Source organism: Eptesicus fuscus, chromosome 13 (assembly GCF_027574615.1).
Source record: "Eptesicus fuscus isolate TK198812 chromosome 13, DD_ASM_mEF_20220401, whole genome shotgun sequence".
Lineage (NCBI taxonomy): Eukaryota > Metazoa > Chordata > Mammalia > Chiroptera > Vespertilionidae > Eptesicus > Eptesicus fuscus.
The window spans coordinates 47,578,657-47,597,506 of NC_072485.1; the positions used below are offsets into that span (position 1 = coordinate 47,578,657).

Here is an 18,850-nt window from a genome sequence, read left to right on the forward strand (position 1 = left end):
CTTTATTGATTAAGGTGTCACATGTTTGTCCTCATCCCCCCATTCCCATCCCACCCCTCTCCCCACGCATGCCCCAATCCCCTGTTGAACTTAACCGTTGGATAGGCTTATATGCATGCATACAGGTCCTTTGGTTGAACTCTCCCCCTCCCCCCCACCCTCCCCCTACCCTCCTCTATCCTCCCTCTGAGGCCTGATAGTCCGATCGATGCCTCCTTGCTTTTGGTTCTGTTCTTGTTCCTCAGTCTATGTTGTTCATCATTTCCTCTAGATGAACGAGATCATATGTCACTAGATATATACTAATAAGAACTGAATGTGAGACGAGCAATAATATTTATGCTGACAGGCAAATGAATCAATCTGTAGCGAGCTTCCCCCTGGACCAACAGTTCTTTTGAGACCCAATTTCGATGTCCAGTAGTTCCTTATGTGTACATGTCAACACTGACCCCTCAGCTCTGGATGGTGGACAAATGGTGGTAACGGAGGTCCGACTCCCTCTGGTTTGGTCTCGGCCGAACCCAGGGGCACGGCGTCACCCGGACTAAGGGGCACGTGGCCTCACCCATACCCAAGGGGCGCGTGGTCTCACCCGGGCCTGGGACCCAGCCTCACCCGGATGGATCCAGGGGCGCACGGCCTCACCCGGACCCAGGATCTGGCTTCACCCGTACCCAGGGACGCTTGGCCTCTCCCAGACCCAGGGGCACGTGGCCTCACCCGGGCTTAGTTGCACAAGGCCTCACCTGGATCCAGGGACACATGGTCTCTCCCGGACCCAGGGACGCTTGGCCTCTCCCAGACCCAGGGCCACTTGGGCTCACCCGGGCCTAGGTGCACGAGGCCTCATCCGGATCCAGGGACGCATGGTCTCACCCGGACCCAGGGACGCTTGGCCTCTCCCAGGCCCAGGGGCACGTGGCCTCACCCGGGCCTAGGTTCACGAGGCCTCACCCGGATCCAGGGACACATGGTCTCACCCGGACCCAGGGACGCTTGGCCTCTCCCCGACCCAGGGCCACTTGGGCTCACCCGGGCCTAGGTGCACGAGGCCTCACCCGGATCCAGGTACACATGGTCTCACCCAGACCCAGGAACGTTTGGCCACTCCCAGACCCAGGGCCACTTGGGCTCACCCGGGCCTAGGTGCACGAGGCCTCACCCAGATCCAGGGACGCATGGTCTCACCCGGACCCAGGGACGCTTAGCCTCTCCCAGACCCAGGGGCACGTAGCCTCACCCGGCCCTAGGTGCACGAGGCCTCATCCGGATCCAGGGACACATGGTCTCATCCGGACCCAGGGACGCTTGGCCTCTCCCAGACCCAGGGCCACTTGGGCTCACCCGGGCCTAGGTGCACGAGGCCTCATCCGGATCCAGGGACGCATGGTCTCACCCGGACCCAGGGACGCTTGGCCTCTCCCAGACCCAGGGCCACTTGGGCTCACCCGGGCCTAGGTGCACGAGGCCTCACCCGGATCCTGGGACACATGGTCTCACCCGGACCCAGGGATGCTTGGCCTCTCCCAGACCCAGGGCCACTTGGGCTCACCCGGGCCTAGGTGCACGAGGCCTCACCCGGACCCAGGGACACATGGTCTCACCCGGACCCAGGGACGCTTGGCCTCTCCCCGACCCAGGGCCACTTGGGCTCACCCGGGCCTAGGTGCACGAGGCCTCACCCGGATCCAGGGACACATGGTCTCACCCGGACCCAGGGATGCTTGGCCTCTCCCAGACCCAGGGCCACTTGGGCTCACCCGGGCCTAGGTGCACGAGGCCTCACCCGGATCCTGGGACACATGGTCTCACCCGGACCCAGGGATGCTTGGCCTCTCCCAGACCCAGGGCCACTTGGGCTCACCCGGGCCTAGGTGCACGAGGCCTCACCCGGATCCAGGGACACATGGTCTCACCCGGACCCAGGGACGCTTGGCCTCTCCCAGACCCAGGGCCACTTGGGCTCACCCGGGCCTAGGTGCACGAGGCCTCACCCAGATCCTGGGACACATGGTCTCACCCGGACCCAGGGACGCTTGGCCTCTCCCAGACCCAGGGCCACTTGGGCTCACCCGGGCCTAGGTGCACGAGGCCTCATCCGGATCCAGGGACGCATGGTCTCACCCGGACCCAGGGACGCTTGGCCTCTCCCAGACCCAGGGCCACTTGAGCTCACCCGGGCCTAGGTGCACGAGGCCTCATCCGGATCCAGGGACACATGGTCTCACCCGGACCCAGGGACGCTTGGCCTCTCCCAGACCCAGGGCCACTTGGGCTCACCCGGGCCTAGGTGCCCGAGGCCTCATCCGGATCCAGGGACGCATGGTCTCGCCCGGACCCAGGGACGCGTGGCCTCTCCCAGACCCAGGGCCGCTTGGGCTCGCCCGGGCCTAGGTGCACGAGGCCTCATCCGGATCCAGGGACGCATGGTCTCGCCCGGACCCAGGGACGCTTGGCCTCTCCCAGACCCAGGGGTACGTGGCCTCACCCGGGTCTAGGTGCACGAGGCCTCACCCGGATCCAGGGATACATGGTCTCACCCGGACCCAGGGATGCTTGGCCTCTCCCAGACCCAGGGCCACTTGGGCTCACCCGGGCCTAGGTGCACGCGGCCTCACCCGGATCCAGGGACACATGGTCTCGCCTGGACCCAGGGGTGTGTGGGCTCTCCCAGACCCAGGGGCGCTTGGCCTCACCCGGGCACGGGATCCAGCGTCATCTGGGTCCAGGGGCACTTGGCCTCACCCGGACCCGGAGTCCGGCCTCACCTGGACCCAGGGGCATGTGGCCTCACCTAGACCCAGGGACTTGAGGCCTCACTTATACCCAGAGGCGTGTGACCACACCCGAGCCCAGAGGCGCGCAACCCCGCCCGCACCCGGGTCTCAGCGGGGCCCCGTCTTCCCGATCCCAATTCCTGCCGGTCAATCCCCCCTCAGCAATTCCCCTGGCCATCCTTCCAGAGCTCCAGTATGGCTGCTGCAGAACTCGTCGGGCGGCGGCTCGGCGAAGCTCCGGTGCACCCGGTGCATGGCGGTGGGCCAGTCTGGCGTCGCTGCGTCGGCCCTTGGGTCTGCATCGGTGGCCGGTCGCCGAGCATGCGCACCTGGCCGCTTCCGGGGCGTTGAGATTCTTGACGGACTCAGAGGTCAGCAAGCGCGGAGTCTCCCACCCCATGTCTCATAGGGGCTCGTCTGTCCGTGCTTGGCTGCCAGTGGAGCCGTCCCCTCAGCCGGAGACCGCCGGGGGAGCTGCGCCGAGCACGTTCCAGGCCGCTGTTGTATCGCCTGAGCCATAGTTCTTTTGTGTCGCCTGAGCCGTAGTTCTTAAAGTGTGGTCTTTGGGTCACCGGCATCAGCATCATCCCACATACCCCTCTTTTATTCTAGTTGTAGAGCTTCTACTCAGCCAGCCCTATGGTGGTCTTGGATGGTGTCTGCTCTGCTCTCTTGTCGTAGTCTCAAAGTTGTTGTGGTAGGCAACAATCAGGCTTCCGCCCTATGCCTCCATCTTGGTCCTCCTTTGTATAGTTAAGTCTTGATTGTTGTTGGTGTCACTGGGGGGGCTCTCTTTGTCTATAAAGGAAGAGTTGCTGTGCAGGAGACACGTTTATGGGCCGGGTCTTGGTGCAGCAAAGCTTTGGCGCTCACTGAATATTCCCGTTGAATGTGTCCCTTATGCACGTGGTTGAAATCTGGTGTCATCTCCCACAGACCACTAGATGCCCTCGTTTCTGGGTCTCCAATGGGGTGTAGATCAGCTACTGCCTTAGGCACTCAGCAAGGATTACAGCAAAAACTGTAGTTTCTTCCTCCTGTCTGAGTGGCCCTGGAGCAGTCCGACTAGAACAGCAGATCATCTGGTCCGCTGCCAGAGGGCAGGCCACCCACATGCATAAGCCGTTGCTTGGGGCGCAGGTGTGCCTGCAAGACTTGCGGGGCAGGTCTTCAAAACGTGCGGGGTGGGTCCCAGGGCGGGGCGGGGTCTTAGGGCGCCAACAGGCCATGGTGCGGCGAGCCGCGATGGCTGTGAGTCTGGTCCTTCTGCCTTCCACGTATCTAAGTCCCCTCGTTCCGCACTCCAGCGCAGCAAACACTGATTGCTGGGCGCACCTCCGCAAGAGTCCCGCCTCTCCCCGCAGGCATCTGGGTCTCCCGGGGTTCGCCAGAAGATGGGTTTCAGGGTGATGGAGAGCTAATCTCCCTTAAGTTTGGAACAAAAGCCCCTTTCCCCCGCCACCAGCCAGACCCACGCACCTCCACACCTCATCCCCTCCGATTTCGCTGGGTGCGAGGCAACTAAACAGCCTTTAACCTCCGCCGCCATCTTTTTCAAACTTCTCAATTTGTACTTCTTAATCCCTTCATTTCAGTCAACTCTACTGAAGTCTAGCACCGCCGGGAGGTGCATGGAAAGGGCGCCCGGGCCTCCGTCCGGTGCGCGGTGCGCGCGTCCCGCGGAACCAGGCGCGCGAGGGCCGCGCGGCTGGGACGGGCGCTGGGCGGCCGCTGAGCTCCAGGCACCGCCATCGCCGCGTTCCGGACGTCGCCGCCGCGGCGTCCCCCCAATTTATACTTCTTAATCCCTTGAATTCAGTCAACTCTACTGAAGTCTAGCGCCGCCGGGAGGTGCACGGAGAGGGCGCCCGGGCCTCCGTCCGGTGTGCGGGGCGCGCGGGGGGGGGGCTGCGCGGCGGGGACGGGTGCTGGGAGGCCGCCGGGCTCCGGGCGCCGCCGCTGCGGCGGCGTCCCCAGCGTCCCGGGCCGGGCGGCCTGCGGGGGCGGCGGAGTTGCGAAAGTGAGTGAGTTTCCCAGGGTTTCGCCCGGAATGGGGTTCAGTGCAATCGGAGCCGGCGCTCAGCGCACTCCGGAGCCTTTATCTCCTTCCTGCCAGTGATCTCCGGCCAGGTCATCAGCCGCCCCCTCCTCTCCGGTTCCATCCTCCCCGCAGGCGCGTGTGCTCGTGTCTCCGCCCGTTTCTCCATACCTCAGGCTTTTACGGCTTCCCCGACTGTCCCCGTGGCCTTCTCCTTCCCCCCAGCTGTGGGCATTTCAGTCCACCAACTTTCCTGTGGTTCTGGACGATGTCCGTTCTGACCTCTAGTTGTATTTTTGAAATTGTTGTGCCCGGCTGCAGGTTAGGTGTTTAACCTATGCCGCCATCTTTGTTTCTCCTCAAGGCTGTTTTATGTAAGGAAATACTATTCTTGTTTCAAAGTCCAGGATGGTGACTTTTAACTGTACTTCCCAAAGTAGATGAAAAAGGACATTGCTTGTTTTGTTCTGAGTTATTTTTCCTAAGCTTCCAAAAGAAAACAAATAGAGGAGTAAGGTTTTGTGATGTCTTACTGCCCTTTAAAAATTATACCTGTAGCCCAGCCGGTGTGGCTCAGTGGTTGAGTGTTGATCTGTGAACCAGGAGGTCACAGTTTGATTCCTGGTCAGGGCACATGCCTGAGTTGTGGGCCCCATCCCCAGTAGGGGTTGTGCAGGAGATGGCTGACCAGTGATTCTCTCTCATCACTGATGTTTCTATCCCTTTCTCCCTCTTTCTTCCTCTCTCTGAAACCAATAAAGACAATTTTCTTCATTTGTTTGTTTTTTTTTATATTTTATTGATTTTTTACAGAGAGGAAGGGAGAGGGATAGAGAGTTAGAAACATCCATGAGAGAGAAACATCGATCAGCTGCCTTCTGCACACTCCCTACTGGGGATGTGCCCGCAACCAAGGTACATGTCCTTGACCGGAACTGAACCTGGGACCCTTGAGTCCGCAGGCCAACGCTCTATCCACTGAGCCAAATTGGTTAGGGCTTTCTTCATTTGTTTTGCATTTTCCTCAACTGTAAAATGGCGCTAATGCAAGTATTTACCTCCCACTGTACTTGTGAAGATCAAACGAGAGGAATGCCTGGTCCTTAGTGCTCATTAAAATATTAGCCATTATATCTATGGGGAAAGCAGCGCTAGTGCTGGGTCTTAAAAAGATCGGAAGAGTTCTGACTAATAGGGAAGAATTCTGATGGAAGGAACACAGTGGGCCAGGTTATGCGGGCAGGAAAGCAAAGGGCATGTTCTGACACGCGTGAAGGATGCTCACTTGGAAACACCAGGACTAGATGATTTAAGGCAAAAATAAATGTGTAAAAAGGATGTTGGGTAGTTCACAGAATTGCCACGATGGCCTAAAAACCAGGTGTGGGGGCTGGAACTATGCTGGTTGCTCCAGTGAGGAACCACAAGGAAGAGGTTGCTGCCACCAGAGGGTAGGTGTTGCACTTGTACCAAGGAACACCTCTGGCCCTGCACACGGTGCTGCCCAGGGACTCAGGTCTTCCTGCAGCTTTCTTGTTACCAAGGAGAGTTCTCTGTGGTGCCCACTATCCAGTTCACATTTGGGATGATGCATCTAATTGGTATGGCCTAGTCACGTGCCATAAGCTAGCTGCAAAGGAGGCTTGGAAAGGGTACATTTACATTGTTACTCTTACATTGGGAGGTATGGGATTCCCCAGACATACGAAGGGTTTTAGATGCTGGGCAGTCAAGAAGACTGATACATATAATTTTTCTTTTTTAAAAAATATATTTTTATTGACAGAGAGGAAAGGAGAGAGGGGAGAGAGAGAGAGAAACATCAATAATGAGAGAGAATCACAGACCGGCTGCCTCCTGCACGCCCCCCATTGGGGATCGAGCCCGCACCCAGGCATGTGCCCTTGACCGGAACTGAACCCGGGACCCTTCAGTCCACAGGCTGATGCTCTATACACTGAGCCACACCGGCTAGGGCATATATCCTTTCTAAGTGAAACATGATAGCTGTGAAGAAGAGTGGTAGTAGATAAGGCTGTGCGTAATTTTGATTTTATCCTGTAGGCAGTGGGGAGCTGTGAGCCACTGAATTTTGAGCAAGAGAGTGACAGGTAAATAGATGAAATATGGAGAGGTGGGAGATGGGAAGTTAAGAGAAGGTAAGTGGTGTTAAGGACTAAAGAACAGTAGCATCAGTGAGAATGGAAAAGAAGGCCAGATAGGAGGGACCTGGAGGTCACAGAACCAAGCTTATAGTGCCTTGCTGTGGGAAAATACAGACAAGTGTCAGGCCTGGGCAATTAGGAAGTAATATGGTATAGTTATCTAAAGCATGGTCTTTGAAATCAGACTGCCTGGTTTGAATCCTGACCCTACCACTTTTTAGCTACGTGATCTCTCTGTTTGGGGTTTCCCCATCTTTAAAATGGGGATAACTACTCTCTTCATCGGACTCTTGTGAGGATGAAAATAGTTGATGTATGTGAAGCATTTAACACAATGTCTGGTCCCAATGTAAGTACTCACTGAATGGTGTGTGTGTGTGTGTGTGTGTGTGTGTGTGTGTGTGTGTGTGAATGACAGGATGATGGATACATTGGGGATACAGTGTATGCTGATGTGTTTGGTCCATTTGGTACATTGGTACATCCTTGTGGAGCTGTCCTGTATTCAACTGAAGTGCACACCTAGAGCTTGTGAGAGGCCAGGGCTAGACACAGAGATAGAGAAGCCATGGGAATAGGTTAGATCAGGTAGGGAGAGAGGAGAGAGAATCTTGGGATCATTTTGACAGCAGGAGGAGGAAGTAGATTTGGTAAAGGAAGCTGAATTGAATCGAGGGTGCAGTGGGAGAACTGAGAGAGTGTTGAGTCATGGGTGCTCAGGAAAGAAAAAGTTCTAAGAAGCAGAAAAGTAGTTACTGGCATTCACTGTTACAGAAAAATTAGAGCGTGATGAGGGAGCGGTTGCCCTTGGATTTAGCAATGGGGTGGTCATTGGTTATCAAGGGCAAGGCAGATTCACTGCAGGTGGGAGCAGTTTCTTGGTGCTTGATAACCATGGTGATGTAATTGCCCATGGATATAAAAGGGGAAATACAAAGTAAGACATGCTGTGGAGTTTTTGTCCACAGAAATTGTCTAGCTGGCCCTGGCCGGTGTGGCTCAGTTGGCTGGGCATGGTCCCGTGCACCAAAGGGTGGCCAGTTCGATTCCCAGTCAGGGGGCATATACTTGTGGGTTTGATCCCCAGTAGGGGGCTTGTGGAAGGCAGCCAGTCGATGTTTCTTCCTCTCCCTTCCTCTCTCCCTAAAAATCAATTTAAAAACCTTAAAAAAAAAAAAAGAATAGAAAAGTTTAAAAAATGTCCAGCTTAATACAGAGAAATATACCAGTAGAGGGGGATAGAATATTTATAGGTATAGAAAAAGATATACAAGTGCTATTATAAAAACTAAGCTGCTGCTTGGACGAATTATGCTATTAAAATCTCCAGTATCATCTTTTAAAACATGTTGTAGTTATACTCAGTGCTCCGAATTTATTAGTGTTTTCCTTGGAACTGGAGGAGGGGTGGTCTCTGACCTGTGATGTTTTGGTTCCTTCCATTACTAAAATATTCCGGGTGAACTTGAAAGTGACCTTGTCCTGATTTCAGAACTCGAAATTAGTGAGTAAGGACACTTACCTTATTCCTCGGGGCAGCACTGACTGATGTGAAGGACTTGTCATTGGCTTTAAATCATCACGGAGCCACAGGCTGTGAAGGGAGCCAGTCAGCATCATCTTCCTGACTGCTCTGCTTAAGAAACTCGAAAGATTTATTTCCCAGGTGGCTCGAAGACCTGGGGCCCACGTGACTATCCTTTCTGCACCTGGGTCCAGCCAGAACTCCTTGGCAGGCTCACCTTCATCTTGGCAGGCTGACAGGAACGTCTTGGTCCTCTTTCCAAACAAGTTAGTCTCATTTGGGAAGGGAACAGCCTGTCTTTGAGGTGATAGAATAGCCAGGCAGCCTACCTTGTCATATTATTGTTTGGACTTACTCTGTGTTTTGACATCCTTAACTCCCTGGACGTTTCTCCTTGTTAAAAGGAGAATTAGAGTTAGTTTTACAGATTATTCCTCCATGGCCAGGAGTACTTGTGTGTGGAAAGAAGGGATTGTAGAAACAGATGTATGTGGAAATGCTTTGTCTGGCTGCTGAGCCAAGCCTCCTGGAGTTTAAAATATGGCCTTGAATTTTTGCACTCTCGGCACATCTCCTGTTCTTTGATCAAGCACTGCAGACTCGAGGTCACACTATTTTATGGAAAACACTAGAATCATAATATTTCTTAAGGTGGCCATCTCTCTTAGATTTTGCTTTCTTCCTAAATGCTTTAATAACATTTAAAAAAACTGTATTTTGGTCTAGTTTTAGACTTACAGATTTTAATAAAATTTAATGTGAAAAAAGATGTATTTAAAATATAAAACTTGAAATGTAATGTCTTTGTTATGAGTATATACTAAGTTTAATTGTAATCTTTTCAACAGTTTTTAGACTTTATACAATTAAAGTAATTTTTTTATTTTTCCAATACTCTTAAGTACCATAATGATCATTTGCATTTTAAGTCCAGAATGTTTTTAAGTAAGCTTTTGTTCTCCAGCTTCAATTAATGCTATATAAGTAGCAGCAGTAGTTATATGAATAACGTAAGTGGCATAAATAAGCTTGCTTTTGACTTAGTTTTCCATCACCCAGAAAGTTAGTGTCAAGAATATTGAATAAATATTTAAGTTACTACGCAGAAGTCAAGAAATGGCATGTCCTTATTTGAGGTGGGTTTGTAATTTTTGTCAAATGGTATTCCTGGAAATATGTGTCAAAGTATAGTTTTCACATTAGTATTCACTTCCCACAGAGCCAAGAACAAAAACAGGATGTGTCTGTTGTGAGCTTATTTGGAAGAGTTGCCTTGAAATAAATATCAAACCTGAAATAGTTTTAAGAGACCCTCTGTGAAATAAAACCTGAATTGTTGTTACGCCAATAAAGGCCCTTTTAAATGATGACAGGGAAAGAACATTTAACAAAATAAATTTTGGAGCCAAAGGCATTGCAAATCACATGCAGTTTAAAAGTTTATTCTTTGTTATTTTTGGTGAAACTTGCTTGGAAGGAGGAAGTAAGCTGCTTCCTGAAACTGAATGAGCTCTTAGAATTGATGCAGGCCACTCCAGACTAACACACAGCACGTGATTTATTAGTTGGTGTAATAATACACTGTAATTGAATAGCTGAGAATGCTTGTCTCTCCTTGGCCCAATATGATGATTTAAGAGGTCCTTAAGTTACTTGGTTATGATAAGTAAACGATTGTGTCGAAAGTCAGCAGGAAATGAATCTAATTGGTTGTCTGGCCCAGTTACTGGCAATGCTGAGCAGATGCTGGTGCTGATGACCAACTCAGAAAGATTTGGGAGGTCACCTTCAGAAAGGTTTGCTAGTAATAGGTCTTTTCTGGGTTACAAACGTTATAAAAGGTTGTCCGATAGGTGAGAAGAACTGAAGCTTGGACTGTGCGGCTCGGGTTTGTTCACTAGGGGCAGGTGAGGCAGAGCTGAGGCTGGGTGTCCACAAATACAAATGGTCAGTTGGATGCACCTCCTTGCCATGCCCACTTTTCCTCATCCTTGTGGCCATATGCAATGCTGGCTTCCTACTAAAACTTCTAGTTGTGCCGTTACTACACTCACCCCACGTTGTGATCAGGCAGCATGGGCCCTTCATTTTGCTGCCTTGGGGAGATTGAATTTCTGTTTGTTTGTTTTTTAATAAATCTCTATTGTTCAGATTATTACAATTGTTCCTCTTTTTTCCCCCCATAGCTCCCCTCCACTCGGTTCCCACCCCACCCTCTGCCCTTACTCCCTCTCCCCACTGTCCTCATCCATAGGTGTACGATTTTTGTCCAGTCTCTTCCCACACCCCCCATCTCCCTTTCCCCCCGAGAATTGTCAGTCCACTCCCTTTCTATGCCCCTGATTCTATTATATTCACCAGTTTATTCTGTTCATCAGATTTTTTATTCACTTGATTTTTAGATTCACTTGTTGATAGATATGTATTTGTTGTTCATAATTTTTATCTTTACCTTTTTCTTCTTCCTCTTCTTAAAGAATACCTTTCAGCATTTCATATAATACTGGTTTGGCAGTGATGAACTCCTTTAGCTTTTTCTTGTCTGTGAAGCTCTTTATCTGACCTTCAATTCTGAATGATAGCTTTGCTGGGTAGAGTATTCTTGGTTGTAGGTTCTTGCTATTCATCACTTTGAATATTTCTTGCCACTCCCATCTGGCCTGCATAGTTTCTGTTGAGAAATCAGCTGACAATCATATGGGTGCTCACTTGTAGGTAACTAACTGTTTTTCTCTTGCTGCTTGTAAGATTCTCTCTTTGTCTTTTGCTCTTGGCATTTTAATTATGATGTGCCTTGGTGTGGTCCTCTTTGGATTCCTTTTGTTTGGGGTTCTCTGCGCTTCCTGGACTTGTAAGTCTATTTCTTTCACCAGGTGAGGGAAGTTTTCTGTCACTATTTCTTCAAATAGGTTTTCAATATCTTGCTCTCTCTCTTCTTCTGGCACCCCCATAATTCTGATGTTGGTACGCTTGAAGTTGTCCCAGAGGCTCCTTACACTATCTTCATATTTTTGGATTCTTTTTGCTTTTTGCTTTTCTGGTTGAGCGTTTTTTGCTTCTTTGTATTTCAAATCTTTGACTTGATTCTTACGATCCTCTAGTCTGCTGTTGGATCTCTGTATATTATTTTTTATTTCAGTCAGTGTATGTTTAATTTCTAGTTGGTCCTTTTTCATATCCTCGAGGGTCTCGCTAAATTTATCGGCCTTTTCTAGGAAATTCTTGAAAAACCTTATAACCGTGGTTTTGAACTCTATATCCAGTTATTTGCTTTCCTCCATTTCTTTCATTTGTGACCTCTTTCTTTGTCTCCGCATTTTGGCTGCTTCCCTGAGTTGATAGAGTGGTTTTGTGTGCTAGGTGTCCTATAGGGCCCAGTGGCTCAGCCTCCCCAGTTACCTGAGGTGGACGCTCTTGGTGCACCCCTTTGTGGGCTATGTGCACAGTCTTGTTGTAGTTAAGCCTTGATTGTTGTTGTTGGTATCACTGGGAGGAATTGACTTCCAGGCCAATAGGCTGTGAGGATCAGCTGTGTCTATGCTGGGAGAACTTCTGTGCTGGAGACACCCTTATGAGACAAGACTTGCAAAAGCCTCTGTGCTCAGCTTGGATGGGGCGGAGTCTCAGGGCGGAGCAGACAGCATTGGTTTCTCATCAGCCCTGCCCTAAGAGGCCCCTGGGTCTCAGTGTCCTTCGATAATCGCTGCAAGCACCTCTGAGAGAAAGCTGCCCTTGAGTTTCACCCGCTGCCAGACAGTCCAGTTTCTCCCTGAATGATTCTGGGTTCCCAGAAACTTGCCTGGAACTGGAGTTCAGAGCAGTTGGGAGCTTTTGTCTCCCTCCTGATTGAGAAAGCCAACCGTGTACTCAGTTGCCAGCCCTCTCCGCGCACATGCGCGCCTCCGTACCTCTGCCTTCTGCAGCTCCTCTGAGTCTCAGTGTGCTTTTCTCTTTCCTTCTAGTTGTAGAATTTCCACTCAGCCAGCCTTCCTGTGGTTCTGGATGATGTCCATTTTGTCTTTTAGTTGTAGTTTGAAATTGTTGTGCGAGGCAGCAGTTTAGGTGTTTATCTATGCCGCCATCTTGGTTTCTCCACCGAATTTCTGTATCTGTTAATGCCTCTAAGTTAGTTTACCATGGGCAGTTATTTATTTTAATGTTATTTCTTTCTTGCCTTTGTCTTTTTTCAATCTCTTCTTGCCTTTATATTTTTTCTCTCTTTTTTGTCTCATTCTCTCCTTCCCTCTTCCTTTCTTTCTTTGTCTTCCTCTTAACATGCCCTTTTTCTCTCTTCCGCTGACAATCCCTGTTTCTTCTGTTTAAGAGCCAAGAAAATAATCTCTGATAAGCTTAATAGTAGATGATAGATCTCCAACAAGAGAAGGAAAGACCTAAATGTGTCTTTCTCCAATAAGTAAACATATGTTAGATTTAAGGGATTAGGTAATCTCCATACTAGAGAATTTTTACAATCTTATCAAATTAAATCATAGAACTCAGGATATTTTTTGACTTTGTGATATTTGATGAATGTACATTTTTTTGCAAATATGTCTTTTCTATTTTTGCATTATTTTTCTGTTAAAGTTTATTTCACAAACAAAGTTTTAACCAAGTTAATGGAAGTGTTAAGAAGAGAAAGAAAAAAAATAATTCACAGTCCTATCTGTTTCTATGTTTTGTACTAATATTTGTCAAAATATTTACATAATCTTTATGGAGTATAAATCATAGGTAAATTTAATTTTGCATTCTTTTTCAGTTTATGTACTTTCATAAATGCTTTCTTTTTAAAAAAATATATTTTTATTGATTTCAGAGAAGAAGGGAGAGGGAGAGAGAGATTAAAACATCAATGATGAGAATCATTGATCAGCTGCCTCCTGCACACCCCTAATGGGGATCGAGCCCACAACCCAGGCATGTGCCCTTGATCGAAATCGAACCTGGGACCCTCCAGGCCCCAGGCCGATGCTCTATCCACTGAGCCAAACCAGCCAGGGCTATAAATGCTTGCTTTCTTTCTCTTTCTTTCTCTCTCTCTTTCTTTCTTTCTTTCTTTCTTTCTTTCTTTCTTTCTTTCTTTCTTTCATTCTTTTAATATATTTTATTGATTTTTTACAGAGAGGAAAGGAGAGGGACAGAGAGCTAGAAACTTCGATGAGAGAGAAACATTGACCAGCTGCCTCTTGCACACCCCCTACCGGGGATGTGCCCGCAACCAATGTACATGCCCTTGACCGGAATCGAACCTGGGACCTTTCATTCCACAGACCGACGCTCTATCCACTGAGCCAAACTGGTTTCAGCTATAAATGCTTTCTTAAAAGTAATTTTAATTAAAAAAAATATTTTATTGATTTTTTTACAGAGTGGAAGGGAGAGGGACCGAGAGTCAGAAACATCAATGAGAGAGAAACATCGATCAGCTGCCTCCTGTACACTCCCTACTGGGTATGCGCCCGCAACCAAGGCACATGTCCTTGACCAGAATTGAACCCGGGACCCCTGAATCCGCAGGCCGATGCTCTATCCACTGAGTCAAACCGGTCAGGGCTTAAAAGTAATTTTAAATGGTGGTATAATAGTCCACTCAGTGCAGAAGGGAAGTAACATTGATGGAGTACCTAGTGTGCCCGGCACTGTGCAAAATGTCCTGTATTTGTTTCATTTTATCTCCATAGTAGGTATATGTGATGAATTTTATTTTATTTTTAAAAATATATATTTTTTATTGATTTCATAGAGGAAGGAAGAGGGAGAGAGAGATAGAAACATCAATGATGAGAGAGAATCATTGATCGGCTGCCTCCTGCACACCCCTATTGAGGATCGAGCCTGCAACCTGGGCATGTGCCCTGACCAGGAATCCAACTGTGACCTCCTGGTTCACAGTTCGAAGCTCAACCACTGAGCCATGCTGGCTGGGCTGATGAGTGTTATTAGACTCATTTCATTGATGAGGCAATTGCGGCTTAGCTTAATTTGTTTCAGTTTAACAAACATTCATTGAGCTCTACTATGTTCTAGGTACCATACTGAGTTCTGGGGATTCAAAGATGAGGGGACATGGTCCCTCCTATGTGGAATTCATAAAACAGTGGGGAAGCCAGTTAGTAAGACCATTTTAATTCAGTATGCTAAATGCAGCAACATAGAAGAACACCTGCCCTGGATTAGGGTTGGTCAGAGCAGGTTTGCTTCTCAAACTTTAGTGTGCCTATAAGTTCCTGGGGTTCTTGTTCAAAGGCAGAATCTGGCTTTTGGGTCTTTAGTGGGATCTGAGACACTTATTTTAATAGGTTTCTCAGTGCTGCTGCTGCTGGTCCACACATCTCAGTTTGGGTAGGCATATCTCAGACGATGGAGGACGTGAATAAATATCTGTTAGGTAGAGAAATGGGTGAAGGTATTCTAGACAGAGAGAGCAGCATGGGGACAGGCGTGGGAGCATAAGCGAGTGTGTCATGTGGGGAAACTACTTACAATCTATGGCAAGTGTTGGCAAACTGTGGCTCGCTGACTGAAGCCAGCCCACGGTCTGTTTCATATTGTCTATGTGCTAGGAATTGTTTTTATGGTTTTCAAAGGGTTGTAAAAAAAACAAACACAAAAAAAAAAAAACTCACCCCAAAACAAAGTAGAAAATAAAACAGAGATACACAAAGCTTGAAATATCTACTACCCAGTCCTTCAAAGAACACGTGGGGGCCCCGGCCCAGTGGTGCTGGGGAGTGTAAATGTGTCCTGGGCGAGACAGCAGGCAGGGCCATGACCGGCGACGGATGCAGAGGAGCTTAGTCTTTATCTTTGAAGCAGGGTTTCAAGGTAAGGGTTGCAGGCTCAGGTGTTGTTTCAGAAAAATCTCTCTGGCAGAATACAGATACAAGGAGGCGGTGCTGGAGGCCAGGACACCAACTGGGAGGCCTGAACAAAGGCAGATGGGGTAGGAGGAGACGGAGTTGAGAACTGTCTCGGACAGTTTTTCATTCTCTTTTGACTGCGACCTATAGAAAGATAGACATTTTCTTTCACGACCCAGCACACACAGATACATGCACACACGAAGCAAGACTTGTCACTCAAAACATTTGTCTTTATTGTGGATAAACTGAAACATTTTTTCATTTCCTTAAAGAAAATGCTGCTTACTGCCCACTAAGTTGATCTCATATTGAGTCATAACCTGCAGTTTGAAAACCACCTATCCAGGGAGGTAAACACAGGATTTTGTCACCGATTTGATGTAAGGCCGTGGGGAACAAGGATCCTGCCATGGTGAATGGCCCTGCTCCCAACCAAAATCAGTAATAGAAAGGGAAGCCATTTGGAAGGTGGAGGTGACTCAGTGTTTAGGATTTAATAAGTTCTTCCAGGCCAAGCTAGAAATTCTACATTGTTTACAACGTTGTCAGAGTTCTTAACGGGAGGAGGCAGCATGAATTTAAAATAACTGCCTTATATCGAAAGTGTGTAAATTGGGGAGTAACTTGTACATCTTACTTTGAGATGCTTATTTAATTGGGTGCTTGCATATTAGAAAAAGATGAATATTCTTTTTTAAAAAAATGAATATTCTGATATATTAAAATATTTATCCAAGAGAGAGTAATCAGATCACATTAATTAGTTTGCGTATGGTAGTGTATGTGTGCCGTTTGCTTTAGAAATGTATACAAATATACTATCAGAGGGTTATCAGGGCTTGATTCCTTTACTTATTCCAGGTAAATATAGAACCAGCGGCATTTGTCCATACCCTTCTCCCTGACAGTGCCATGACCCACTGTTGGAATTGTAAAAGAGTGTTTCTTAAATGGGCCTTATCAGTGTAAATAACTTAGATATGTACCTAAGTTAAAAAGTTATTTTTTTACTAGTAAATAATAAATTCTAAATCCTTTCTATAGATTGAATACCTGCTTAAGAAACTGACAGACGCCATGGGAGGAGTTTGGCAGCAAGAACAGTTTGAAGGTTATAGAGTGAACTTTGATGACGGGAAAGACGGCCTTTCGGCGTGGGAGCTGATCGAGCTCATTGGAACCGGACAGTTTAGCAAAGGCATGGACAGGCAGACGGTGTCCATGGCCATTAACGAAGTCTTCAATGAGCTGATATTAGATGTGTTGAAACAGGTAAGACTCCTATAACACTGTGTTTCTTCTCACCTTTGGAATTTGACATGTTTGGAATCAGACAAATTTTCATCACAAAGATGAGTATAAGTCATTTATACTTTTACACTGATTTAGAGCTGAACAAAGTTTCTTATTTTCTCAGGCTTTCCTTTTGCAGAATTACAGGTGCATTTCTGAAGTATGGTTAAGCATTGGCGTTGCTGTTTTTAAAAATATATATATTTTTATTGATTTCAGAGAGGAAGGGAGGAGAGAGAGATATAGAAACATCACTGATGAGGGCGAATCATTGATCAGCTGCCTTCTGCCTGATTGGGGATCGAGCCCCCGACCCGGGCATATGCCCTGACCGGGAATCAAACTGTGACCTCCTGGTTCCTAGGTTGACACTCAACCACTGCCCACCGCAGCTGGACAGAGTTGCTATTTTGAAAGAACTGTTTAAATGATCACATTTCCAAATGATTTTTAAAGTACTCTCATGTCATTGTACATCCATACCTAATCACCTGAAAGGTCCCCACGGCATGCTGTTGAGCAGCGTCTTGTAGTCCCTTTCACAGTGTGAGGTGTGGGCACAGAGCTGTCAGGAAGGGCGCTCAGCAGAGTGTTAGAGTGATCGCCTCTGGATTGTGGAATTTCTGAAAACTTTATTTTCTTCTTGGTTCCTTTCTTATTATTGGACTTACTACTATACATGAATTTATGTACATGGTTATATATTGTTTTTATAAAATCAGAAAAATACCCTTATTTTTGGAAGAAAACCCCTTTATGTAACAAAATTGCACTCATCTTATTAGATTATGATGTTTGTTTTCTCAGCACCTGCAAAGCAACTGGTAATCATATGGGGAGCTTAATGCTTGTTAAATGGAATGTATATATTTATTAGTGGGTCTTTCACATTTCTTATCCTACATAATAAAAGGCTAATATGCAAATGGTCTCCTCAACCAGGAGTTTGACCGGGAGTTGACCAGGGGGCAGGGCCGACCAGCCAACCACCCGCAGCCCCTTCCCCCAGCCGGCCCCATCCCTGATCAGCCCCCCTCCCCATCAGGGTGGGCTGGCCGGACCCCACCCATGCACAAATTTGTGCACCGGGCCTCTAGTATTATAATACTGAATAACAACTCCAATTTGTGATTTCCTTACTTTGGTCCCTTTTTTGCTCAGTAGGTGATATTGTCATCTTTGTTCTTTTTTCCTAGTGGAGCCCATTAATAAACAGTAGTTGAGGCTTAATTTGTATAGGTTTTTGGTGCTCCAAGGAGATATAAGACATGATCTCTGCGAAGGAGGACTAAGCCTATCAGGACAGCAGGTTAAGGACTGCGGATGGACTTCAGTATGAGATAGCTTAAAAACATTAAAAAAATTACAGTTTACTTTCAATATTATTTTGTATTAGTTTCAGGTGTACAGCGTAGTGGTTAGACAATCATATACTTTACAGAGTGTTCCTCCTGATATTTCCGTTGCCCACCTGGCACCGTACATAGTAATTACAACATTGTTAACTATTCCCTCTGTTCACCTTGCATCTCTGTGCTTATTTTGTAACTACCAATTAGTACTTCTTTCTCCTTTAGCCTTTTTTGCTCCGCCCCAGTACATTTAATATTTAAATGCCAGCTATTCTTGAACAGCCTTGAAAGGCTATAATAAGGTGTAATTTTGTTGAAGTAAAAGTTTGAATTATACACCTTTGAGGCTGATATATGGGGAGGAAGTACAGACTTATAAGTATGCATAGAAACTACACTTAGAAGCCAGTATCGTTAACTATCGCTTCATTCTTTCTTTGCTCAACTGGAGCAGAGTTCATCCTCCAGAATACTGTGAGGTCAGGTAGAAAGGTAGGTTGGTGCCAGAAGGTGATTGCCTGAGTAGATAATACTTGGCCGTTAACACCTTTTAGCACTTTTATTGACTGAGGTTTTAATTTACTGAGAGTACTGTTGGTGTGTGTGTGTGTGTGTGTGTGTGTGTGTGTGTTAAGCAGAATAGACTGAATAGTATAATGAACTTCCATATACCCACCACCCAGTCCCAGCAACCACCAATACATGGTGAATCCTACACTACCTACTTTTGCTTCTCCTGTATTGTCTTGAAACAAATCTCAGATATTTCATTTTATAAATATTTATAAATATTTCTTTAAAAATATTTTTATTAATTTCAGAGAGGAAGGG

General features: G+C 47.6%; 1 protein-coding gene across 2 annotated transcripts in view; it reads left to right on the forward strand.

Annotated features, from left to right (window-relative positions):
* Positions 1–18,850, forward strand: part of SWAP70 (switching B cell complex subunit SWAP70) — a 74,304-nt gene that overhangs the window by 36,518 nt on the left and 18,936 nt on the right. For both annotated transcript variants that reach the window (XM_008151043.3, XM_054725274.1), the window contains one exon: positions 16,419–16,646. In XM_008151043.3, coding sequence (XP_008149265.1) covers positions 16,419–16,646 — 228 coding nt within the window. The remainder of the gene's footprint in view (positions 1–16,418; positions 16,647–18,850) is intronic.